This window comes from Scaptodrosophila lebanonensis, unplaced genomic scaffold, assembly GCF_003285725.1.
Source record: "Scaptodrosophila lebanonensis strain 11010-0011.00,11010-0021.00 unplaced genomic scaffold, SlebRS2 tig00000024-arrow-pilon, whole genome shotgun sequence".
NCBI classification, from domain to species: domain Eukaryota; kingdom Metazoa; phylum Arthropoda; class Insecta; order Diptera; family Drosophilidae; genus Scaptodrosophila; species Scaptodrosophila lebanonensis.
The window spans coordinates 1,308,046-1,334,753 of record NW_022060538.1 but is presented as its reverse complement, the minus strand read 5'-3'; the positions used below and the strand labels follow the sequence as shown (position 1 = coordinate 1,334,753).

The 26,708-nt window shown below is 40.0% G+C and overlaps 2 protein-coding genes across 6 annotated transcripts in view; one reads left to right on the top strand and one right to left on the bottom strand.

Annotated features, from left to right (window-relative positions):
• Nucleotides 1–66: 66 nt before the first annotated feature.
• LOC115621900 (meckelin) lies at nt 67–11,669 on the top strand. Its single transcript, XM_030515729.1, is given in 7 exon segments — nt 67–322; nt 6,849–7,546; nt 7,633–9,212; nt 10,439–10,595; nt 10,662–10,749; nt 10,967–11,130; nt 11,196–11,669. Coding segments are annotated over 7 exon segments (3,075 nt in total). The 3' UTR covers nt 11,328–11,669.
• Nucleotides 11,670–12,735: 1,066 nt separating this feature from the next.
• The window catches only part of LOC115620642 (transcription intermediary factor 1-alpha), a 31,091-nt gene continuing 17,118 nt past the window's right edge, over nt 12,736–26,708 (bottom strand). The window contains exons 2-10 of one of the 5 annotated variants that reach the window (XM_030513983.1): nt 17,585–18,974; nt 16,919–17,002; nt 16,452–16,831; nt 16,246–16,372; nt 15,873–16,168; nt 15,256–15,430; nt 14,347–14,707; nt 14,155–14,278; nt 12,736–14,089 (exon numbers count right to left, since the gene is read on the bottom strand). In XM_030513983.1, the coding sequence (XP_030369843.1) occupies nt 13,817–14,089; nt 14,155–14,278; nt 14,347–14,707; nt 15,256–15,430; nt 15,873–16,168; nt 16,246–16,372; nt 16,452–16,831; nt 16,919–17,002; nt 17,585–18,974 (3,210 nt within the window). In that variant the 3' untranslated portion in view covers nt 12,736–13,816. Of the gene's footprint in view, nt 14,093–14,154; nt 14,279–14,346; nt 14,708–15,255; nt 15,431–15,872; nt 16,169–16,245; nt 16,373–16,451; nt 16,832–16,918; nt 17,003–17,584; nt 18,975–26,708 lie in introns of all 5 variants that reach the window. The other 4 variants (XM_030513985.1, XM_030513982.1, XM_030513984.1 and 1 more) reach the window with 4 other exon arrangements.

Genomic DNA, 26,708 nt, shown 5'->3' with positions numbered 1-26,708 from the left:
TTTCAGTTCCCATTTGAATTTCAGTGCATTAAGTGCGTTCCTTGTACCTGAAGAAAAGGGTTCATTATGTGCTTCCTGCTGGTCAATTGGCTCTTCCTACTACTCTGTACTGCGGCATTCTTTAGGCTAGGATATTGCACTACTTTCGACGTAGCTCAACGGCCTACATCTCCCAAAACGTTCAACGCCAATGGCTTCAATGCGTTCCGTTTTCAAAGCCCCAAGCAGTGCAGTTACAACGAATTTTACGACTTAAACCATTATCGCTGTGCACCGTGCAACGATGTTGCAAATATTGGAAAACTGCAGCCAAGCGCGGACTGTAAGTAGTCTATTGATTAAACAAATGTTTGGAAAACACATGCAGCGACGTAACAATCTGCAAGTGTTTAAGGTCTGTGACCAACGGTTAATAGGTCGGTCGTACGACCACTTAGGAAGGGGAGATGGGAATTAATACAAAACGAGGTCAAGAAATGTAAAGGTAATTTGTGAACAATTTGAAATGGCGCTGAGAGCAGTGGTTTATTACCTGGGTGCTATTTCAGCCAATTAATTAAGAGAGAGAAGCAAAATTTCTTTACTGGTCTATTTGATACTGTATCCATGTTGCATTAGACATGAAAAATATCCCATAAGTGCAATGTGTAGTTTTCAGTTTTGACCGAATCTCTATATATATAAAACAGTTTGTCCTGACTGACTGACTGACTGACTGACTGACTGATTGGCAATCAACGCACAGCCCAAACGGTAAGAGCTAGGAAGCTGAAATTAGGACACAAGGTCCCTCTTATAGTGAAAGTGAGCACTAAGAAGGGGTTTCGGAAAATTCGAGCTCCAAAGGAGGGAAAACGAGCTCCAAGTTTGTATGAAAAATCTACAATTTTCATCCAATTAACTTCAGACTTAGTTTGTATACTCTCAAAAAGAATACAAGAAAAACTGTATACTTGGTTTTTCACCATTTTTACTGGGGCATGAAAAAGGGGGGGTTTTCCGTGGAAAAATTGAAACACAATCAACACCCCACAGCCCAAACGGTAAAAGTAAGGAAACTGAAATTTAGGCTCAAGTATCCTGTCATAATGTAGGTGCTCACTAAGAAGGGATTTTGGAAAATTCGAGCTCCAAAGGGGGGAAAAGTAGCTCCAAAGTTTGTTTGAAAAATCCGCATTTTTCAACCGATCGACTTAAAACTTAGTTTCTAAAATCAATTAAAGAATACAAACAAAACTGCATACTTAGATTTTCGTTGGAGCTTGAATTATTGGGGTTTTAATATTTATTCACTATTTCAAATGAAAAGTTTGTGTTATAAATTTAGTCCGATCGATTTAAAATTTGGATAATGTAATCTACGTACCTAAATCTACAACTTTGCATTCAAGGATTTTCAAAATATGCATTTTACAAAAGCAGGCAGAACAAACAATACAAAATATCAAACAGTTGGGGACAACTAAGTATACATACACACACACACACTCAGGGGAGAATACCTTCTTGAAGCGTTTGCAACCCTGGATGTAGCACTGCTCAACTGCGGTGAAAAGGACACTTTCTCCAGAGGGGGGAGAAGCTCAAAGATCGACATAACTTTCATCAGTTCTGCCCTACTACCCTCAACGAAATGGCACGTATCGGATGAATACACGCACAGTGACCACCAGGCAATAATATTTGAGATCCACAGACGACCTACGAGACGGAACCCAACAAATGGCACCCGACCCAATCCAGGATGGAGAGACACCACCTTCGACAAAGAGGCATTCAAACTGTCTATGGGTGAGTATCACCTAATGGGTAGTGCGAGCAACAAAGCGTCCATCCTGATGCGTTGCATTGCTGATGCCTGTAACGCGTCTATGGCCAAGAAAGGCCAACAGGCTAGAAGACAACCCGTTTACTGGTGGAACAGACAGATTGCCGACCTCAGCAAGAAATGCATACGCGCACGTCGAATATGCCAGAGAGCTAGAGGTCGCGAAAACTTTGTCGAACTCCAAGAAGAGTATAAGGCTGCGAGAGCCACCTTAAAAAAAGCTATCACCCAAAGCAAAAGGAACTGCTACAGAGAGATGTGCGACGACGTTGAGAATAACCCATGGGGCACAGGGTACAAGCTGGTAATGAAAAAGATAAGCAGCTTCCGTTCACCAGTCACAACATGCGCTACGAAGCTCAAGGCAATTGTGGAGGGCCTCTTCCCCCAGAGGGCAGAAATCACATACTCAGTGGCAAGCTGTTAGGCCACAGAAAACATCCCAGGTGTCACTCTTGAAGAATTAGAGGTGGTGAGCAGAGGACTAAAACTAAAGAAAGCACCTGGGGTGGATGGAGTCCCAAACATTGCCCTCAGGACGGCCATCGAACACGAAGCTGAACTATTCAGAGAGACCTTCGACGCATGCATTAAGGAGAGGAAATTCCCCCGGATCGGGAAGAAGCAAAGACTGGTGCTAATCCCAAAAGGAAATAGCGCCCAGGACGCTTCAGGCCACCGGCCGCTCTGCATGATTGACACTGCCGGCAAACTACTGGAAAAAATAATTAGCAGAAAACTGGACGAAGCAGTGGAAGGAGATGGCCTCTCAGACCGACAATATGGCTTCCGCAAAGCCCGCTCCACAGTAGATGCGATAGCAGCAGTTATACACACAGCGAAAGACGCCATTAAAGGAGTGCGGTGGCTCGAGGGAGAAAAAGAGTACTGCGCCATTATCACGCTGGACGTAAAAAATGCCTTTAACTCAGCAGACTGGGATGTCATTCTTGCAGCACTTGATGGGAAAAATGTACCAAAGTACCTAGTAGAGATCATTAGGGACTACCTTAACGACAGAGTGCTCCTGTACGACACAGACGAAGGCAGAAAGCATTATGCCGTGACAGCGGGTGTACCACAGGGATCAGTGTTAGGCCCAATACTATGGAACATAATGTATGATGGCATACTTAGGCTGGAACTGCCCAAGAGGGCAGAAATCACTGGGTTCGCGGACGATATAGCAATAGTAGTGACGGGAAAGCACCTTGACATACTGACAAGAATGTGTAACCAAACTGTAGCAATAGCTAGGAGCTGGATAGCAAGCATTGGACTCAAACTAGCTGACCACAAGACAAAGGTACTACTTGTAAGCAGCAGGAAAAAAGTAGAGTTTATAACAATAGAAGTAGGGAATGAACAGATCACCTCCAAAGCAGCAATCAAGTACCTGGGAGTCATGATGGACAGCAGACTCAACTACAAGGAGCACCTCAAATATGTTGGAGGACGGTGTGCTGGAGTAAGCAATGCCCTAGCACGAATAATGCCCAACCTTGGTGGACCGAGGCAAGTCAGAAGGTTACTATTGATGAATGTAGTCACATCAATAGCCCTATACGCAGCGCCCATCTGGTCTGAAGCAATGGCCAAAACTTCATATAAGAAGCACCTGCTCTCAGCCTACCGAAGGTGTGCCCTTAGGGTAGCCTCCTCGTTCCGTACTGTATCAACGGAAGCAGCAATAGTAATCGCAAGAATGCCACCGCTAGAGCTACTGGCAGAGGCAGAAAAGCAGAGGTGCCTTGGCAGAAGAACCGGCGTAACATACTCCCGGGGGCTAAGTGATGAGGCGATGGCAACATGGCAACACCGCTGGGACACATCCACCAAAAGAAGATGGACACACAAGCTGCTAGGAAACATAAAGGAGTGGATCAAAAGGAGACATGGGCAGGTCAACTACTATTTGGCCCAGCTGCTAACAGGATGTGCACATATGTATGGACATTCACACATTAGTGTCTCACATTTTGCTTTGGCTATTTCAATCGTTTGCACGCAACTACACGAACAGCTGTTTGTATGTGTGTGTGTGTATGTATACTTAGTTGTCCCCAACTGTTTGATATTTTGTATTGTTTGTTCTGCCTGCTTTTGTAAAATGCATATTTTGAAAATCCTTGAATGCAAAGTTGTAGATTTAGGTACGTAGATTACATTATCCAAATTTTAAATCGATCGGACTAAATTTATAACACAAACTTTTCATTTGAAATAGTGAATAAATATTAAAACCCCAATAATTCAAGCTCCAACGAAAATCTAAGTATGCAGTTTTGTTTGTATTCTTTAATTGATTTTAGAAACTAAGTTTTAAGTCGATCGGTTGAAAAATGCGGATTTTTCAAACAAACTTTGGAGCTACTTTTCCCCCCTTTGGAGCTCGAATTTTCCAAAATCCCTTCTTAGTGCGCATCTACACTATGATAGGATACTCGAGCCCAAATTTCAGCATACTAGCTTTTACCGTTTGGGCTGTGGGCTGTTGACGCGGTTTCCTTTTGTGCCCCAAGAAAACCCAATAATTCAAGCTCCAACAAAAAATTTAAAAAACCGAGTATGCAGTTTTCTTTGTATTCTTTAATTGATTTTAGAAACTAAGTTTTAAGTCGATCGGTTGAAAAATGCGGATTTGTCAAACAAATTTTGGAGCTACTTTTCCCCCCTTTGGAGCTCGAATTTTCCAAAATCCCTTCTTAGTGCGCATCTACACCCTGATAGGATACTTGAGCCCAAATTTTAGCTTTCTAGTTCTTACCGTTTGGGCTGTGGGCTGTTGACGCGGTTTCCTTTTGTGCCCCAAGAAAACCCCAATAATTCAAGCTCCAACAAAAAAGAGCTACTTTTCCCCCCTTTGGAGCTCGAATTTTCCAAAATCCCTTCTTAGTGGGGACCTAGACTATGAAAGGATACTTGAGTCCAAATTTCAGCTTCCTAGCCTTTACCGTTTGGGCTGTGCGTTGATCACCAATCAGTCAGTCAGTCAGGACAAACTGTTTTATATATATAGATGTATGTATGCCTGTGTATGAATATAGCATGTACATTCGTATTAATGTATACATTGGGCAATCGAACACAGTTGTTTGATTGTAAAAAAAATAATGCTCTAAAAACAACAACAACTGCAAGTCATTGGCTTGCTCTTCTTCTTTCGTTGTGACCATTTAATGTTAATTGCAAAGGCAAAACGCCAAAAGTTTACAGTTACCGTCGCTAGGCAACGACTGCGTAAGCGATAGTAAAGCAGAAACCGAATAACGGAGCTACGCATATTCTGCTTCGCATTGCGGGCAGATGTATGTATGTATGTATATGATTTGTCCTTATGATGATGATCTCAATAAATAGTTCGATTTTATTATTTAAATATTCTGCTTATTGCATTCAAACTTCGATATTTTGATGGTATCGGTGGCTTCAACTATCGAAAGTTTTACTCTAGCAAGTTGAGATGAGAATTGTCAGTGCTTTTTGATCGTGGCTCATCGCTGCACGGCATTGACACAAGTGCCGTGTTAAAACGTTGCGTTATCTCTATATATAAAACAGTTTGTCCTGACTAATTGGTGATCAACGCACAGCCTAAACGGTAAAAGATGAAATTTGGACTCAAGTATCCTTTCATAGTATCCATCATAGTGTAGGAGCACACTAGGAAAGGCTTTTGGAAAATTCTAGCTCCAAAGGGGGGAAAACGAGCTTTAAAAAATATTAGTTATAGTGGTCATGTTCGTTTAACGAAATAGTTTGGCAAGAACAAAAATGTAACGGACTACTGAAGAATTTTTTGTCAAGAACAGAAAATGTTCATTTAAATACCTTAAATGTCTTCCTACTGGTAACTTATAAGGTGAAAACATATGGGTAGGTTATGCACACACAAAATAAATACAATTGGAAACATTATATTGAGCCGGGTTAAGACGGGCAATACCTGCTATAGCATAGTTCTCTTGTTCATACTTCGTAATTGTATGTTTTCTATAGATCAAACAGCTATGCTAAAAATTCTACACAGGCTAATTAGTAGGTTCTCCATATTCTTATCTCCATACACAGAACAATAAATAAAATGTTAACAGGAATCAATGCATAGGTAAGCCAATTGAATGTGCAGATTGCTTTGAGAAAGGCCCTACCAATTCTGCAATTGATAAGGCTGATTGGTCTCGTCAGATTGATCAGTTTTTCCTTTTCCTTGACATAACAAGAAAAAAAGCTAAAGTCGGGTGTCCCGACTTTGAAATACTCTGTACATATGTTTACAATAATTATAGAAAATAAAAAAAATTTAGAAACTTGCAATTGCGTCTATGTGAGTGTATGAATGCCTATGCGCATCTATTCGTGTCTGTGTAAACATGTTTGCAGTCAACCAAACAGTAACATCAACAACAGCTGCGGGCATCGCTTGAGCAGCGCTGGAGCAGCAAATATATTTATGGCTATAACTTCTTGTTAAACCGGTCTATCATAGAAACTTGGCATACGGACACATAATAATTAACTGGGGGTATTTGCAAAATTTGAGTTAGAAATTCCAAGAATTACGGGAGTTACGATTTTTGGGGGAGAGGGGGAGGGAGGGAAATTCCAAAATTTCAAAATTTGGTGTTCCTAGGTCTTATAGTCTCCGAGATATAGGCGATTATACGAATGGAAAATCGGGAAACCCCCATAGGGGGGAAGTTAGGGGAAATCATAAAAATAAAACAAACTCGTATAGCGTACACACATAAGGCATCTTTGTGCAAAGTTTTGTGTCTCTATCTCTTATAGTCTCTGAGATCCAGGTGTTCATACGGACGGACAGACAGGGCTAGATCGACTCGTCTTGTCACGCTGATCACGCCTCCTTCTGCTGTTACATTTTTCAACTTCCGCAAACCTAATATACTCTTGTACATTTCATGTACAGAGTATAAAAATAACCTAGTTGTTCGATCTAGCCAGGAAATAAAGTTATGAACATACATACGAGTACATACAATATTACATTCTTTAACAGATTTCTCCTGCAAATGTCCATATGGCAGCATCATTATCTTCGAGCCCAGCAAAACTTGGCCAACTTGTCTGCAATTATGTTCAAAAAAATCAAATCAAAGTTTCGAGGAGCCCACAGATGCTTCTACAAGTGATGATTGTCTCGTTATGGACGATAAACCACAAGTCATGGAGGACTGCAGTTTGCGATACCTAAACGCTACGTCGGCAGTGAACCTCCACCTTCCTTTGCCAATTGGTGGGATTTTACTTACCCAGACAGAAGTGGCGTCTAATGGTAGCGATTGCCACAGCTGCGATCCGATATATAACTTCCGTTACCAGGACTACTGCATAGCCAATACCCTGCTGCGTCCCTATTTGCATTACAATGCCTTCTGGCAGACCATCACCAGCAACAGCGGAAAGACACTAAGCAGCACCTACGGCCACTTTGGTGAACTGAAGTTTGTCGCCTTCTTCTGTCTGGCTTTGCGGAATTCTAGTGCCTGCAACCAGTTGGCCAATCTCTGTGTACTTTCCCATTACTCCCTGGACAAGCATTCGCCATGCAGCGCATTTCTGCTGACACAAGTCTCGGATGTGGTCATGAAGTATGCCAATGCCGGAGAACCGTTGCGGAGCCTCCAACCATTTCTATTTTATAAGAAGGGAAAAGTGACGAGTAGGCTGCTGGGCACACCCTTGGAGGACCAATCGGCATATTTATTAGAAGGAGCACAGGTTCGTCATCTAACTATGACTTACGAGCTTTTCACTTAAAACGAGCTCTCTCTGATTTACAGAGTCAACTAAAAATGTTTAGCACCAACTATGCGCTAACTGGTCGTCTTAAACGTTGGGGTAGTATTAGTCTGCAGGATGTTAATCTTTGTCAGCTGCATGGGCCAAGAACGGACGCATTGGAACTTCGCTTCGCTCAACGTTCTCGCGATGTCAACTGCCAACTGACGCTGGGCCAGCTGATAGACCTCGCAATTTTGATGGCAAACGATAATTTTCTTAATCTGTACCTTAACTACACCAAGAATGACGATAAGCATTGGTACCTTCACCCACTGCCAGTGTTGATAGAAACACTGATCCCAGAAAATCAGCGGCAGCAACGCGAGGAGTGGCAGCTGGTTACGCGATTTCAGCTTATTGAGGCTCACCCTCGGATACGCCATCACACTTCCGGTGCCGTAGCTTCCCAGTATGATGATTCATATAAGTTGCAGCGTTATCGCAGCCTTCGCTTTGTGGAGTACCTTGAGCTGCATTACGATATCCATTCAAATAACCGTATTGGAGTTCCGCTGTTACGGTTACGATATCGTAGCGTCGAACTGACCAGTAATGCTTCGCTTCAGCAATTGTATTCTATTCGGTTGAGGCTCAGCTTTACACGTCTCCACGAGGGCGCAAATCGTCAACTTCTCCTGGAAGTGGCACTGCCATTGTTGCTGCTAGTCGCCTTGACAGTGGCCCTGCTTCGGCTCTACAATATCCGTCGAAGGAGGCGACATACGACGGCTGACGAACTGTGCGAGGTCTCCTGCCTGGTGGAATTTCTTCTCCACTTGGCCGGCAATGTAGCGCTGGCATTATTAACCACCACACTCCTGATCCTCTGCTTCAATACGCTGGAATATCTGACTCAGCGTAGTTTGGAGATCACACTGCCACTGCTGAAGCATAGTCATGCCTTGGGTACACTTATATACCCCGCCTGCCTGCTGCAATTTGTCTTCTTGTTGGTCCAACTACGGCGCGCCAGCCAACTGGAGCTGTTCTTTATAGACTGGGAACGTCCGCGCATCTCCGAACAAAACCATTTTAACTTAAAGAGCAATCTGGACACCTCATCGGTTTGCTCAAGTGTGCGCACCTATGTGGCAGAGAACAATGTGTCTGCCTGGCGTCTGCTCTTCACGGCCAACGAATGGGTCCGTTTGAGTATGGCCCAAAAATATTCCAGTGCGGTTCAGGCTTTTATCGTCCTGTGCGTCTATCAACTACTGGACCGACCGCAGGTGACCCACGAGGATAACACGATACGTGGCTGCCTCTTAGCACTGCTCTATGTGGGATCCTATTTCCTACAGTTACTCATACGCCAACTGCTCGTGGAGCGCATCTTTGGCGAACCTTTGCAACAATTTATTGACACCTGCAGTCTCGCAAACATCAGTGTATTCAGTTTAATGGATCCCGGCTTCGGTTATTACATACATGGACGCTCGCCGCATGGTTTCGCCGATACGGACATGTCCTCGATGATCATGCAGCTGCAGAGGGAGGCGCAGAGCATGTGTGGTCGACGTGGTCTGCTTATGGATAGCGACAAGCAGGCATACATCGTTTTGCCGCCCCGCAATTTACGGCAAGTCGTTCATTTCGATACTTTGTAGCTTTTTCAACTCATTTAAAAAGTCATTAAGAACCGTACATATAATGATTAAGGACAAAACAATTTAGTTAAGTATATCTTCTGAGTATACCGAGCGAAGGCTGTAATTCAACTTTGAACTTAATATGTATGTATGTAGTTTGTGTATTTTTAATCAATTCTAATTGCACTTCTGCTACGTTGCTATCGCTCCGCTTCCTTTTGAATAGTTCTCAAGGGCGTACGCAGTACAACTTTTCTTAGAATTGACCGGTTTCAATGCAATTTGAAACAATTGTAGATATTTTTATATACTTGTACATATTACGTGCGCAAAGATTGGTCTATGTTGCTTTTGAAATGTGGACAGTCTGTATGGACAGTGGACAGAAATTCTGAAACGTAGGGAGAGAAAATCAAAAAAATAAAATAAACTCGTGAAGCCCTAGGCTCATCCAAACGGACAGACAGACGGACGGACATGTCTAGATCGATTTCTCTCGCCATGCTGATTAAGAATATTTACATTTTATGGGGTCGGACATGCTTCCTTATGCATGTTACATACTTTGCACAAACCTAATATACCCTTTTTACCCTACGGGTACAGGTTATAATAATAGCAAGTAGAGAAGCTAAAGTCGGGTGTCCCGACTTTGTAGAATAATTATGCGAGGGAAATTCCAAAATACAAATTTTCTGCGTAATCCCTAGGTCTTCTAGTCTCCGAGATATAGGCGATTATACGAATGAAAAATCGGCAAAACCTCGTAGGGTGGAAGTGGGGGGAGAAAAACAAAAAAAATAAAACAAACTTGCCCAGCGTACACACATAAGCCATCTTTGTAAAAAAATTTGGTGTCTCTAGCTCTTATAGTCTCTGAGATCAAGGTGTTCATAGGGACAGACGGACGGACAGGGCTAGATCCGTCGTCTTGTCACGCTGATCAAGAATATATATTCTTTGTCTGCCACGCCTCCTTCTGCCTGTTACATTTTTTCAGCTCGCGCAAACCTAATATACTCTTGTACATTTCATATACAGAGTACAACTATGAAAACTACTATAAAGGAATAAAGGAGGCATCATTTATTCATATTTAAGAACTGAGACGTTTGAGTTATACATATGTATTCAAAAATCAAAAGAAACCTCTTCCAAGTTATAACTATTTCGCATACCTATTAATTTTTGATTTTACTTTTAATTGTCTCTAAAGAATTTACTTAGAACGTTTGCTTGTACCTTTCCAACGCTCGGCAAGTCTGTCACAATCGCTCTATCAAAAGGATATACCCACTATAGATGGCACTGTGGAGCGTACCTCGATTGCCTATGCTAGCGTTAATCGTTTCTTTTGTGCATTTATTGACCACGTAAGTTATACAAGTATTCGCTTAACTATTCTATTCATTTTTCATAACTGTGTTTTGTTTTCGTAGGCCATTAAAGATATGGACTACATTATTAAGGAGAAAAGTTTTATCGAAAAATTTCTAAACTGTGAGATTGATAATTACTTAACAGAAAGTGAGTAAAATTGAATGGTCTTTCGTTATTTGGAATATGTATACATTTATCTATAACCAAAATGTGCATTCATACATAAAAAAGAAAATATATTGGTAATTCCTTCTCACGATGAAAAGTGAACCGTTGTTATAAAAAACCAAAAATAGACATAATTTCTACATTCCAATTTTCGATATTGTTGAACTGTTCTGGAGCTTTTCTTTTTAATTTTCAGACAAAGGCACGTTCTACATTGATGATTCACTAAGTTTTTCTCGCGTACTTTTGCTGGGCAATCACTTTCAGATTTTTGTTCTAGAATTTCTAATGCTTATTTCATCTTTTCTTTTGACTGACAACGTCTGGATTGGCATAGCTGTGAGCTGTGCGTTTAATATGGTTTGTCGATTTGTCTCCACTGGTCAATCACACTCTATGTTTTATTCACACTTTCCTCTTTCCAGCTTCTCCACAGCGCATTTCGATATTGGGTGCGTGAAAATGTCTCCCGCAAGACGCTCATCGATCAGCGCTTTTTAATGTAGCAGACATCCGAGGAACAGCATTTGCGCAGTGATGGATTCTTTGAACTTTAGTTGGTAATAACAAAATGAAGATTTGTTTTACTTGAAATCGAATTTTCGGACTTTGTTTTATTTCATAATTCATTTCACAGTGAGTAGTGCATAGTAGTTATGTTTATTTATCATAAAACTTACAGCTAAAAACAGATAAACTATTTCTATAATTTCTATCTTGTAGTTCACATTCAACATGGTATCTTTATCTTTTTTCTTCTCTGTATCTGCTTGTATTGATTTGTTGAATTATATTTCACTTAGTTTCATTACATATGTACGCAATTTTGTTTGCTTTAGGAGTAACTCCGCATGCATCTGTGGCATCGTTTGGGAGTATAGGATTTAGTTACTGTTACTTATATAGTTGGCTTTTTGCTAATACGTACTACTCAGACTATTGGCCCCGTTCCCGTTTTCAAAAATCACAAAAATGTGGTTGAATTCCCGCAATCCTACTGGAGCTTGAACCATTTTTGAGAAATATGCGAAAACTGGAAGGCACCCGTACGAACATTTTTAAGAGATATGGCTTCTTTTTTTGTGGCTTCATTTTTTCAACTACAGTCGAACATTGAATAATGAAGTACTCGAGTAACACGGATTAGAAATTTCCGTAAACATTTTATTTTCCTAAAATCTCATCAACACTAAATAAAAATTCGATAAAAATGACGATTTCTTATTTTTTAAATATTACTTTCAGATTCAAAAGCTTACTTCGTTGTAGCCGATTTGAATGGCCCGACTGCATTGCGCGAAGTCTCATATAACAGTTGATTAACCCAACAAAGCAAAAGAAATGTGCACAAACAAGAATGGTGTGCAGCAAAGAAAGTTCGAAAGTCCATAGCCGTAAATGAAAAACAATTTCAGTTAGTTAATTAAATAATTTCATAACACAGTCATTTTAATTTAAAAAGCCCATTCAATAGTGAAAAAATATGTAATCATCTCATCTGTTATGTTGATTGCTCACAAAATGTCGCTGCTTCTGCACATATCCGAGTTATACCATGCTTTTATAAATCCAATATAGTTCGTATGCATTGCTATATTAGTTAATGTTTTTGTTTTCGTTTACGAAAATACTTATTTTGCTTTATTTTTTTCGCTTTTGACTTGATATCATACAAAACTTTTTACATATTCGGCCAATCAATTTTATTGCCGTAGTTTAATAAAAAATATACATATTTTTGTTTGGATACTGTTCAGTTTCCATTATAATCCTATGTTATTACAGTTGCTACAACACATATGAAAGACAACATAGTTTACCAAAGATTAAAGCTTTGGCAAGAAACTGAGCTAATCTTTACTACGACACTTAATTACATACATATGTTCACAAATACACATCAATAATAAATACGCCACATATACAAACGAACGACAAACTTATAATCAATAAAATTGTGTTTAATTTCATAATACTTATAAATGTATTTATTTAGTATCATAGACTTAATACAAATGTCTTAAAGTATACGAATGTATGCTGTTGTGGCTGAGCGATAAACGGCTTTGTCTTAAAAGTGCAAAAAAATAGTATTAAATCCAAATTATATAAAGCGTATACGAATTGTTCTTCTTTTGTTTATGATGCTGCACGAAACTCTATGATTATGTACGATTAAAATTCGAAAGCAATTAATATTAATGTGAATGAAATGGGTATAATAGTAAGTGATTTGTTCATCTTATTGTTTTTCGCTATCACAAAAGTAAATACAACTCTAGAGATGGGGCACATGTTTAAATTTAATTAAATGTGAACGAAACTCAAGAGGTCCTAGCCAATGCCTTTTACAGATATGACAAATTTGTTTTTAGCTTAGCATAGATTTAATCTCTAATATGTCTATATTTATATTTGTATATGCAACCAACACTTAGATTGTAGTTAAAAGTATTTGCTACTATATATTACTTTAACATAATGTAAATGATTTTTTCCATAATAAATCATGTCAAATGACTTAATACACATATTAATCCTATTTACAGCTTTAAAATTAAGATTTAAGTGTACACAAGCAAGTTTGTTCATTTTTTTCTTAGATATATAGATGTATAAATATTTATATTGGTATCTCATCGATTTTACAATCTGCGGCTCACTATGGGAAGCTTTCAAGGTTCAATATACAACGAAGACCATCGGGTCTGTTCTGCAGATTGGAAATCGCAATTTACGGAACAGACTAGTATTTAATTTTAAATATGAATTTGTGTCGATAAGAGTGTCCTGCAGGACAACTTCTCTTTTGTGTACAGATTCAGATATGTTGCTTCTTTTTTTTACAAATCGCTTACAGTCCGAAAGCAGCGGCATATGCATGCAATAGCTGCAGCACATAATCCGCGCTCTCTTGAATAACATTACTCCCCAGACTACGTGGACGCTGTGGCAAATCTGGCATTTCATGCTCTTTTCCCTCATCTGTTTGTCCCTTTGAGTGCTGCTCCTCATCCGGCCCCTTCTCAATGGGCAGAAGTTCGTTCTATTCGGCCGTGCGGCGTGAACGCTTGGGAGGCAGGCAACCATCTTCACTGTCACCCAGTGATGCCGAGCCGCAGCTTTTGCGTCCATTCTCAATTGGCGACGGCGAACCGGCCGCTGCTGCCACTAAACCAGGAGATGTAGAAGAAGTGGAGGCGCTACTTCCATTGCTGGTGCAATTCTTATGCTTGCTGCCGAAATTTGGCAGCCACTTTAGCAGTAATTCCTCGAAGAAATTCTCCAAATATTTTGCATTGGTATATGTTTTAGAATCCTCCTGAAAGCAAACGCATTGCCTATTAAACTGAGAGCAAAGAGTGGTGACTAAATTGTGCTCACCTGGTAAAAAAGATAGGTATTCTTAAAAATCAGTCGCACGTCCGAGACGAACCCGGCAATATCTTTATAGTGATTAGGGCTGGACGGATCCAGGCGCGTGCGTATAACATCCAACGACATAGGGCTGCAATGTAGTTAAAGATTGAAATGAGTCCAAGGAACAAGTTATATAGACATTATAACTATACTTACTTGCATATAATCTCATAGTAGTTTGTATTAGCTGGCGACTCCGGCTCCCGGAAGTTAATGCTCTGCTCGTACTGGCAATAGAGCTCCAGACAAATGCGCTGCAGTATCATCAGCTCCAACCGACTTAGTTCGCCAGGCTGCTTCTGGGTATTATCCTCGTTTTTGGCCAACTCCTTGAGATTAACGCACAGCAGGCACTGCCAGCTCTCGCTCTCGTCGGGCAGCGAACTGATCGCAGGTATGTGACAGTTCTGATGGAACACCTTTGGGCATTTATCGCAGCACATAAGTTCGCCGCCATCTAAACAGACCGCACACCAATCCTCGTTTGGATCGTCTTTTTGTTCGTTTTTATTATTAACTGATATGATTAGTTTAGGTTTTGCATTTGTGTTTTATATGCATGGGTGTGTGTATGTGTACAGGTGTGTGTGTATTTTGTTTTTTGAAAAGTGTGTAATGCGATGTATTTGTTTTGTTCGTTTTGGTATTTGTTTTATTATATTTGGCGTAGGCGTTGTTGGGTGTGTACGTTAATTAGATTGTTGTTTATACAGGTTAGTTGTTTAATTTTATATCATTTCAATTATTATGCGTAGTTTTCAAAATACGAGTTGGTTTTTTGTTTGAAAATAGAAATAAACAAAGCAAAGTGACATAAGAATTTGTTTACAATTGTGGCAATAACTTAAACAAAATGCGTTAAATTGCTTCAAGATTATTTTGCCGATACAAAAGGGTTCGAAAATATGTTAAATTAATGTAGAAGCTTTTAAATTTTATATTGCAGTTGCGAAATCACAAATGTCGCCACGTCTACATTCAGCCAACACCCAATAAAAGCTTTGGTTCAATTTACAACTCCACACAATACAGCACCATTATCAAAGGATATCATTGTCATCTCACCTTCCTGTGTGTTGGACAGGTCCGTTGAGCTGTGCACCTGCGGTGACGTGGTTTTAGTGCGACCTTCGGGCAGCACCTGCACCCCATTCGAGTCCAGTTTGGCAATGGTGGCAATCAAATCGTTAATGGAATCGTCACGCACTTTGTCAATGGGTTCCGTAAAGTCCTTGGTATTCTGTTGGTACATATATTTGTAAGAGTGTGTTGTAAACAATACACGTGTACTGACAGACTTCAGCTAATTCTACTGTTTCACTTTTAGAATCACAATTTTGTGTTTTTATTTTTATGGGACATTCTGTTCATTCATTTTGTTAATATTATCACATATTCGAAAGTTAGTCAGGCCAGTCAAAACCGATCACAAATGTGTAATTAGCGATGCTATGGTCCTCTTAAAATCCAGCGGAAATGAAATTTGAATACTATTTCCGCAAAACACAATAAATGTGTAAAACACCAGCAAACCCGTTAGATACGAAAATATGAATTCTACAATTTGTTAATAATATTGACCCTATTCTTACTACAGACAATTTGTTATCGTCCATAGCCTATGGTCTTTAAAAATGTTTTGTTTTCTTAATTCACATTATAAGATCAACGCTATACATTACCTCATGAGTGCTAGGACTGGGCGTCTTCGGGTTAGTCGAAGTTACATTGGAGAGTATTGATACTGCTGGGCCAAGGCCCAGCGCATTAGCGTTTAAATGCGAGCCAGACGAGCCGCCGCCGCCGTTTCCACCACTGGTGCTGCCGCCGGTCATGACTGACATGCCTGGCAAGCCAGTACCCAAGCTGGGAGGAGTTGTATTCTTTAGAGTATTTGGAGATTTCAGTGAGATTTTAAAATTTTCAGACGTCTGACGTCCGTTTGCGAACGGCATGAGCGGTCCCTGTTGTGGACAAGCTGTTTGGAATGACATAAGAAATAGAAAAAAAACTTCAAATAGAAGAATAGTGTTCGGAACAGAAGCACGGACTTACCGTTTGACTGCTGCGCGGACTGCGGTATGTGCCACTTGGCGAGACTGTGCATTCCACCGCCTAACTGCGGCGACGTTTGCGGTGGCCCGGCATTAAAGCCAGGCTGGCTCCCATGAAACCCCAAGCTCTGCAATGAAGAATAGGCACCATGTTTGTATTTTATTAATCTGTGCCATTTGAGGAGCGGTGTTACCAGTTCTGCTTACATTCTGCATGGGATTTGGCATCATTTGGGGGCGCTGTAATGCACCCGGCGAAGGTATCTGTCCGCCACCACCGGCAGCGGCTCCGGCCATGGCCGCTACGGCAGCTTGCTGTTGTGCATGGTTAGCCAAGCGTTGGTATTGCGACTGGAAACGCGCACTGCTATTCATGAAGCTGTTGTTGTTTGGGCCGCCAGGGCTCTGCGGAAAACTCTGCTGGCCGGGCATGAAATGCGGCCGCATTTGCGGCCCCAATTGCTGATGGGCCGGTGAGGGTGCGCCTTGGGGACCGCCTGGATAGCTGGGTGGGCCATTGAATGACATGTGTGCTGCATTGGGACTTTGCGCCGCCTGATTATTCAACAAGCCGCGCAGACTCATATCTATAAAAAGAGGATTGACAGAGAAGCAGAAAGACATACGCCCATTGTTGCCATCAGTTCCATTGCTAACGCGTAAAACCCACTTACCCATGTTTTGCGGATGTGTGGAGGAGCTGACATGCGGCTGACCCTGACGTTGCATGCCTACGGGTGGCATTCCACCAAAACGAACTGCGGGTGGGCCAGCAAAACAGAAAATATATTTTAAAATACAAATAAGATTCTGGTATTCAGGGGCTGACAAAAATATGAAGCGCAATCGACTTTGTACTCTACACCCAGACTATATAGCCCCCCAACATGGTTTACCTATTATTCAAAACGACTTTGTTCTCTGAACTCAGAATCTATTAGCTCCTCTATATTGTCTACTCATAATTCAAATTATATTGCGCCAATTTTTTAAAAATCAAATAATAAAATAGTTGAAATTGTAAGAATTAAGAATAAAGCAGTTTTCCCAATGCAAATTTGTACCCCGAATGTAAAAAGAATATTGAATATATGTATATAGTATGTATAATACAAAAAGAAGGAAGCATTACCGATCCCAAAAAGTATATATAGTCTTGATGCACGATGAGACAAATCGACGGTCTGTCTATCAGTCTATCGCTAGGCAACACGAAACTATAAGTAATATGTAACAAATGTAATTGTTTAAAATTCTATTTGTAGATTCTATCTAGGATTTACAGCGGAGAGCTTAGTCTGAGCATAGAGTATAAAAATGGACTATGAATTATTCCATACCCTTACCTGACCCATCGCCTGGAAAGGAGCGACTCATGGACAGGTTGTTGAACTGTTGCTGCGCCGGGTTATTGTTATACATGGGGGGTCCATTCTGTGGCACGAAACCGCCCGGCGGTCCATTGGGCGAGAGACCTGCCGGCATTCCTGGCGGCATTCCTGGTCGTAACGGTGGCGCCATGTTAGGACTGGGTGGTTGTTGACGTGACGGTGGTCCATTGGGCGATGGCGAAGGTGTGGGGGGATACGGTTTTCCATCAACTATGACAATGCCGAGCGTCGAAATAACCTTCTGCAGCTCAGAAACCTGATTGAGCTGCACTTGGATGCGTACTGGTATTTCGGGATTAGGTATATCCGCTCTCTGACACTTGAGCTTCTGCAGATGACGAACCAGTGATTTTTTGCTGGACAGAATGGCGAAGTCACTGCCCTTCTCTAGCGCATTCTGCATAAATTCGATGCAGTGATCGGTGTTGTCGGATAGTAGCTGCAATGTCTCCTTTTTCTCCACCAGCACCTTCAGCTTACTGTCACATACCTCATTAAGACGCATTACCAATTGTTTACCACGTGTATTGACTGTGTTTGTTATCTTAACCACCATGGCTGTAATCTCCTTGATTAGGTCCCTTTTCTTATCGTGTATCAGCTGCTGACGATCATCGATAACCTTAGTGGCAGAGGATAGCAGGAAACGCTTGTAATTAATCTCGGATACTAAAGTAGACAGCGCCTGCCTCGATTCGGTAGCGATTTCGTGCGCAAATTTATATTTGTGATCACGATGATCACTCAGCTGGCAATCGCGGCACGTCAATTTATCGCAGGTTTCGCAAAAAAGGGACAACTTCTCCTGTGTATGCATCTGACACATATGTAGTTTGTCAACGCCAGCAGTACCTGGCAATTGCTCATTGTTTGCCTCATCTTTTGGCTTGATCGTATGATCCTTGGTGATCTTAAGTCGCTGATGTGCTTGTACGCAGCTATCGCAAATATATTCGGAGCAATCGACACACCATGAGGTGGCGACGGCACCATCCGAGCAACTGCTGCACTGTATGTTGGCCGAAGTCGAGGTTTTGAGAGCATCACTGGATCCGCTGTTATCAGCCCCACTCACGCTGTTGTCGCCCGCGGCGCATTGCTCGATCAGGAACTGGTTGTCAATTATATACTCATTCTGGGAGGCGTTATCGCACACCGGGCAATGTATTAAGGGCGGTAGCGATCGATCCAGCTCAGAGAACTTTGTATTGACGCATTGGGCACAAGCCACATGCAGGCACTCCAGCAATTTCGGTCGATCATTGATACTCAGCACCTGTGCACAGTAGACACACTTATAAAGCGTAAATTTAGCCGACGCCGATGAATTGGATTCGGACTGAAAATGGAAGATATTGAGACAATTAATTAACATGCTACTAGGGACGATCCACACATATACATATGCATATGTATGTTGTATGCAACTATAAATAGCCTGGACACAAGCCATGTTCTTATCGCTAAGTGCGATAATGGGACATAGTCGCTCCATTTTCGAAGCTTCACACTAATTGCAACTTTGTTATCTGCTGGAATACCAAAGGTTGCCTTTTTATTACACAAAGCAATCTGTTTAACATATCAAAGAATTTAGTATTGCCCTTTTAATAATATCTATACGTGTCCATAAATGATCTTATCGCCCAATGCTATAAATATGAGAAACTAGATAGTGTGGTTCCTTCTTAGTAATTCCATATAGCAAAACAAGCTTATCATCAATCCAATCTGTCTTCTAGCAACAAGGCGATCGGGATAACATTTCACAAAATATATGAGTGGCCTTTCAATATTATCTACATCCTATATATACAAAAGTATGTTTGTAGCTGCATATCTATACTACTAATGTAAGGCACTTTCTCTTGATCCACACATGAACCCGCGTATTCTTATCTATATGGAAAATACTAATCAATAAACATTTCCATTGACGTAATAAAAAGGGCATCGGGAATTTTTTATAAATTTATAAATGTTTTATGTGTATTATATATTTTATGGGGTTCTTATTTGAAGCTTTTGCAAATGAGTTGTAGCTAAGTTTTGTGACAGTTAATTAGAATTGTTGTAAATCTTCTTAGAAATACGCGAGCCTTCAATGTTTATGATTCCGAATCATTTAATATTGAATTCAACCGGTACGTATTATCACATCAAGCGGATCCCTCGAAAAGTTTATGTAGCAGGAACATGAAGTGGTTGATTAACATTCAATATGAAGACAATCAGATTCCAATGCATTATTGTATAGCCCATTTAAAAAGGATAATCCGTTTATTTACTATAGGAATATGGTTAAGGTTAGCCAGGACGCATAGTAGTATTCATGTTGTGATATATGTACCTAAGATTAAGAAGATCGCACTTATGAATCTTCGTCTTGTTACAGTTTGCATTATCTTCACATACATTGAGATTTCAGTTCCAACTCAAACAGCCTACAGCATATTTCTGCAACATCGGCTGTTCTGCAGCAAAGGAGAATTTATCGTTTGTACTTCATCGCTTCAGAAGACTAAATTATAATTATGTATTATAGAAATTTACGTATAAGAAATGGAAATGGAAATAATGAACATACAAATTCTTTCTATTGATTCACCATAGCTCCAAAAACAACAAGAAAGGAATGCTAAAGTCGAGCAGGCTCAACTCTTACTACAGGGTATGTAACACCCCACCCCACAAAAAAAATGTATTACAAAAATTTAATTAATCAATTAAATTAAATATAAAATATTACATATATGCAAACAAACATTTACATCAGAATCGTGTCTATGCGTGTTTGTGTACTTGTACATACGTACTATATGTGTGCATTACATAACTATGTCAAAGCAGCAACAAATACAGCTGCGGACAGAGCTTGGAGTTATGGCTATAACTTTCTTTCTAATAAGCCTATCTTAATAAAACTTGGGATACGGATATATAATCACTAACTGGATGTAACTACCAAATTTTAAAATTCCAAGAATAACGGGAGTTATAGAAAATCGCGAATAGCGGGGAAGTGGGGGTGCATCGGGAAAAATTAACAAACTTTCCCTTTCTCGGGCGTAGGAGAATCTCGACACCAAGTTTGGTTATTCTAGCTCTTATACTTTCTGAGATTAATTATTAAAAAAAAATTTTTTTAATTATTTAAAAAAATTTTTTTTAATTATTTAAAAAATTTTTTTTAATTTTTTCCAATTTGGTGGGAGGTACAGGGTATTTAAGAGTTGAGCTTGCTCGACTTTAGCATTCTTTTCTTGTTTTTCACTTGCCTCTTTGTTTCTTTTTTAGTTGCATAAAAAATAGATACTACAAATGTGTAAATGTATATGAAGTAATGATCTAGTGGTAGTTACATATATGTAATTGAATATAATTATTATCTATTATGATTCGAAAGATTAGATTAAATTTGAATATGTGGCACAACAAACAAAACTGACTTTATCTGCAATTGCGTATATATTATTTCTGTTTGTTGAAATTAAATTGCATTTCGGTGTGGTAAGGCCTTAATGCTCGTTAAAAACTTTGTTATAATTAATGGTAGAAACTTTTTCAGAAACAATGAGCATAAATTTTAATGGAAAAAAAGAGGATGAGCAAAAGTAGAATCGCAAACAAATTGCTCCACCATTGCGTAGGTTGGAGGAGCTGGCAATGCGAGTGGGGCTAGCTTCTCGAATGGCGGCTGTGGCAGCATCGGAATCGCTGTAAGTGCAGCCATCAATGCGAGTGCGCACTTTCTCTCTCCTTCACTCTCCGACTGTCGCAAGGGAAGATTGATTAGTTTTATCTTGAGTTGGAGCACATAAATCCAATTGATTGATTATGTTTGTGTGTTCGATAAAGATTGCTGCGAAGCTGTTCTGGAAACATTCACATTTTACATACGTACTTGTGTACATACATTCATATGGTATGTATGTATATGTATGTGTATAGTGTGTTGTTGAACGGAAACAACATGGACATTGATGAATGCGTCAGGCATTGCATTTCGTTTTAAGGAACAGCAAATTAAACTGCAAAAAAGAAACATGGTGGCATAACAAAAACTATGCGAGAGAATGACAGAAAAAGAAGACAACAATTTTGCCTGGCGTTGGAATTGAAACGTGGATCATAAACCGAACCATAATTCTGCATGATCCAAGCGATCTATCTTTTGGTAATGCCAACTTAAATAACGACAGCTTGGCGAGAGAAAGTTTTGGATGTGGTGTGATGTGTCTTCTACTTGTCTCCTCAGTCATCTCTGTCTTCCCCCCAAGTCTACTGTCCATGGCCAACGCATCTTGCGACTTTCGTAATGCTTCAACGCTCATAAATCATCTGGCAACAGCCATTTTTATATGGAAGCTTGCCATATACCAAAAACACACGGACGGCGACATAGAAAGAGACTAACCCGACAACCTAAACGAAGATGGCGGAACATTTGCGCTGCCAGCAGGCAATAGATGGAGGAGGTGGAGATGGAGACGAAGACGTAGGAGGCCGCTCGGCGTCCCACTTGAAAGCCATTCATCATAATATTCAGAGACCATAGCGCGTCACTGACGCTTACGTTCTCCACGATGCGATGACGACGACGTTCAAATACTCGATAGTTCGTTCGGGTGCTCGTCGTGTCTGAGTTCGTTGGCGTTCGGCCGGCTCGGGCGGTCGGTCGTTTGGTCGGCCAGCGCAGCCCACTTAAAGTTGTTCAAGACTTTCAAATAAATGGCGATAAAATGTGGCGAAAATCCAAAACCAGCTGCTACCCCCATGTTTTCAATCACGTTGAAATGACTTTGCAAGAGTAACCGGGTAGCAAACTCGTTCTTCTTCTTCTTTTTATCTGCCCGCACCAGCTACCGCACCCGCATACATACACACACACACACACACACATACTCACACACACCAAAATTCACGCACACTGAAGTGAAGTGTTGCAAACATGTGGCAAGAATTTCGAAAATTCTTTTCTGCAAGTAATTCAAATTAATAGATTTTTCTATCAGACAGCCAACAAAAAGCGTTACCCAAACTTCTGTGGTTCGGGGTTGTGGTGTTTTCAATGATTTCGACATTAGCGTGCCGGCCCAATCAAATCTAAGCCATATACCTACATACATAGTGTATGTACATATATACACCATTTGTGCGTCCGTTAGTTTTGTACGCATACCACTCGCCAAAATCGCCAGAAATGAAAAAAATATATATCTAAAATTACTCTAAATCATTTTCAATTAGAAAATGTTCAAAGGATGCCCCAGCAGTAGCAGCATCAGCAGCAACAACAACAGCAATAGTAACACAAAGAACGCAACCGCCTTCATTGCGAAGCTCTACAAATGATTGAATGGCTGCAGGATGGCATGACTTAATGGGTACATTTATGATTGATGTAATTTTGATGAATGCAATCATTTCTCGCCCTTTCCTCCTCAATACAATGCGAGGAAACCCTTTAAAGCCTTTTCACATTCAATTCAAAATTGATTTGTGTTATTATTTTTGCCTTTTCGAGGAAAGTTTTTTACGTACTTTCCGCTCTCGTTAGTCACACAGAAAACTTTTGCGAAATAAAAGAAGTTCCACAACTGTATTTCATTCTGTTCTGTCTGGTTTTTGAATGTGTATGTGATGTGGATGTTGGGTTGGCAGTTATGGTGGAGAGGTGTATGAAAGCGCAAAAATTGGTTATAAGCCCCACTGACAAGTTGCAGACGCACTTCACAGACGAAATCCATTTTCTCTCGCAAGGCCATAATTCCATTAAATTGTGTGCACCCATCAAAGTGAATTTTCAGTTGAGCCAGTATTGATTCGCGCGTGGACAGACTGAGAGGGGAAGATTTAGGAGTTTTAATTCAGCTGTCGGAGGTTAAAATATATTGGAACTGTGTTTCAGCTTGGGAATATATATACTGGAACCGTTACGTACTACGCTATCGCCATCATTTTATATGGGAAATTATCACTAATTAAGAACAAGTAATTTATAATATCCCCATCATTTCTATACACCCGCAGGGTAAAAAGGGTATATTAGGTTTGTGCAAAGTATGTAACAGGCAGAAGGTAGCATCTCGGACCCCATAAAGTTTGTCTGGGCACAGAGTATTCCACTGTCTGGTTTGGGCGACTGTAGCGTTCTCTCTTGTATGGTATTGGAAATTATCACTGATTAATGACAACTAACAATAATCCTCCGGAATTGGGTGTCAACGGCAAACGGTATTGGAGGCAAAATAGAAGTAAGAAACGATATTTTTAGTAGAACACATGCTAGCTTCATGTTATCTTAAGTAGTTGTATAGTAAAAATTTACAATGCCACGAATTCCAGATTCCAATTACACGTTTGTTTGTTAATTCAAGGCAGACCAATGGGTTATCAGCGCGTTATTTATGTCAATTAAAATAAAGGCTGTCTTTTCTTTAGAATTTCGAGATGTTTTTGTGTTATTTAAAATTATACAAAGCTTATCAGTCAAGTAATCAAACATTAAGTGGCTCTTAATGTTTCCATTTTTATACCCTGTACCCGTAGGGTAAAAAGGGCTAGTATACCCTGTGTTTGTGCAAAGTATGTAACATGCAGAAGGAAGCATCTCCGACCCCATAAAGTATATATATTCTGAATCAGCATGACGAGAGAAATCGATCTAGACATGTCCGTCCGTCCGTTTGTCCGTCCGTCTGGATGAACGCAAGGGTCTCAGAAACTATAAAAGCTAGAATAACCAAAGTTGGCATCCAGATTCTCCTAGGTCCGAGAAAGGACAAGTTTATTTTTTTTTTTTTTTTTTTATTTTCCTCCCCTTCCCACGCTACAGAATTTCGTAATACTGTCCACATTTCAAAAGCTAACCGTCTGTCCGTCCGTATGAACACCTGGATCTCAGAGACTATAAGAGATAGAGACACCAAGTTTTGCACAAAGATGCCTTATGTGTGTATTCTATACGAGTTTGTTTTATTTTTTTGATTTTCCCCCCCACTTCCCCCTATGGGGGTTTTCCCGATTTTCCATTCGTATAATCGCCTATATCTCGGAGACTATAAGACCTAGGAACACCAAATTTTAGTCCCAGATGCCTTATGTGAATACGCAGAAAATGTATATTTTGGAAATTCCCTCCCTCCCCCCTCTCCCCCACAAATCGTAACTCCCGTAATTCTTGGAATTTCTAACTCAAATTTTGCAAATACCCCCAGTTGGTTATTATGTGTCCGTGTGCCAAGTTTCTATGATAGACCGATTTAACAAGAAGTTATAGCCATAAATATATTTGCTGCTCCAGCGCTGCTCAAGTGCTGCCCCCGGCTATTGTTGATGTTGCTGTTTAGTAGACTGCAAACATGTTTACACAGACACGAATAGATGCGCATAGGCATTCATACACTCACATAGACGCAATTGCTTTGTATGTATATGGGCAAAATTGTACACCCTTTACGTGAGTTCGAATACCGAGGTACAATTTGAGATCCAGGTGTTCATACGGACGGACAGACAGACAGACAGGGCTAGATCGACTCGTCTTGTCACGCTGATCAAGAATATATATACTTTGTGGGGTCTGCCACACCTCCTTCTGCCTGTTACATTTTTCAGCTCCCGCAAACCTAATATACTTCTGTACATTTCTTGTACAGAGTATAAAAAAGCATTAAGATCATTTGTCTAAAAACAAGTCGTGGTTTTTGTTCAAAAACAATCTTATCCACAACGTTCGGCTTTAGGCGAGTACGACGATCAGATATTATTTGTCCAGCTTTGCTAAAAGCTCTCTCTGCTTCACATGAAGTTGCCGGAACGCATAAATATTTCTGTGCTGTAGTTGTACTTTTAAACGCCACCATGCCTTCTGTATTCACCTAAAAATATGATTTATAATTATTATTATATTATTTAAAATATCGAAATTACCTTCCAATATAAGAGAGGATCACATTTCTCCAGTTCATTAAAATTTTTTAGATGTTGTCTCAAGATGATAATGGCGTCTGCTTGAGAAGATCGAACTTTCACTTTCATAGAGATGTAAGCGAGAAACGTCGATAGTCGCCACAAACAATGGATGTTTTAAAAAAAATTAAAAACATCGATGCATCGATGTTTCTCCACCTCTACTCGCTCCCTATGCCTTTGATGAGATTTGCACCCAATACAAAGTTGTAAAGTATAAAACTCTCTTAATTCTCTCGCAGCGCACAGTCATATACGTATAGCCTAATACAAGGTCTAGCATGAGTTACGGTATATGACTATATATGGATATGACTGTACGCTGCGCACTCTTTGCGCTCTATCTCAAAAACGGTTAATCGTTTGAAAAAAAAAATGTTGATACAAATCTCACCAAAGGCATAGGAAGCGAGATATGCGAGAACAACCGATTTTCGTGACCTTTGACCTTGAAAAACTTAAGGCACGGATACGATATTATATGAGACAACATATAAAACGCCAAAACAAAGGTGTATACCAATTTCCAGCTTATTATCTCAAATTCCGAGGTTGACTCCTTTTTTGCCTAAGATGACTGGGCTATTAATCATCCAAAACATCTATAAATCGAATTTAACAAATGAAAAACTAATTCATTTGAGCTCTTTATAAATTTGCAACATGTAAATATAAAAGGAAATTTGTAATTAAACGGATCAAATATTTAAGATGGGTTTGGTGCAGTTTAACGGTATCCACCTATCTTATGACAATGTTCAGATACTTTTTTTGTTGTTCTCCACACATCAGCGTTTGGATATAGATTTTTAATCAAAATCGGCCATAACAAATTTATATTCAGTTATATTTTTGAATAAACTTGTATTTAAGGGTCTATATTGTTGCTTTGAAATAACATACATAAAAATCAAGTACAAAAGCTAAATTCGGGTGGCCCGGCTTTGAAATACTCTGTACATATTCTTAGAATAATTATAAAACAAGAAAGGAATGCTAAAGTCGAGCAGGCTCAACTCTTAAATACCCTGTACCACCCCACAAAAAAGTAATTAAATTAATTAATTAATTTAATTAATTTACTAAATTAATTTAATTA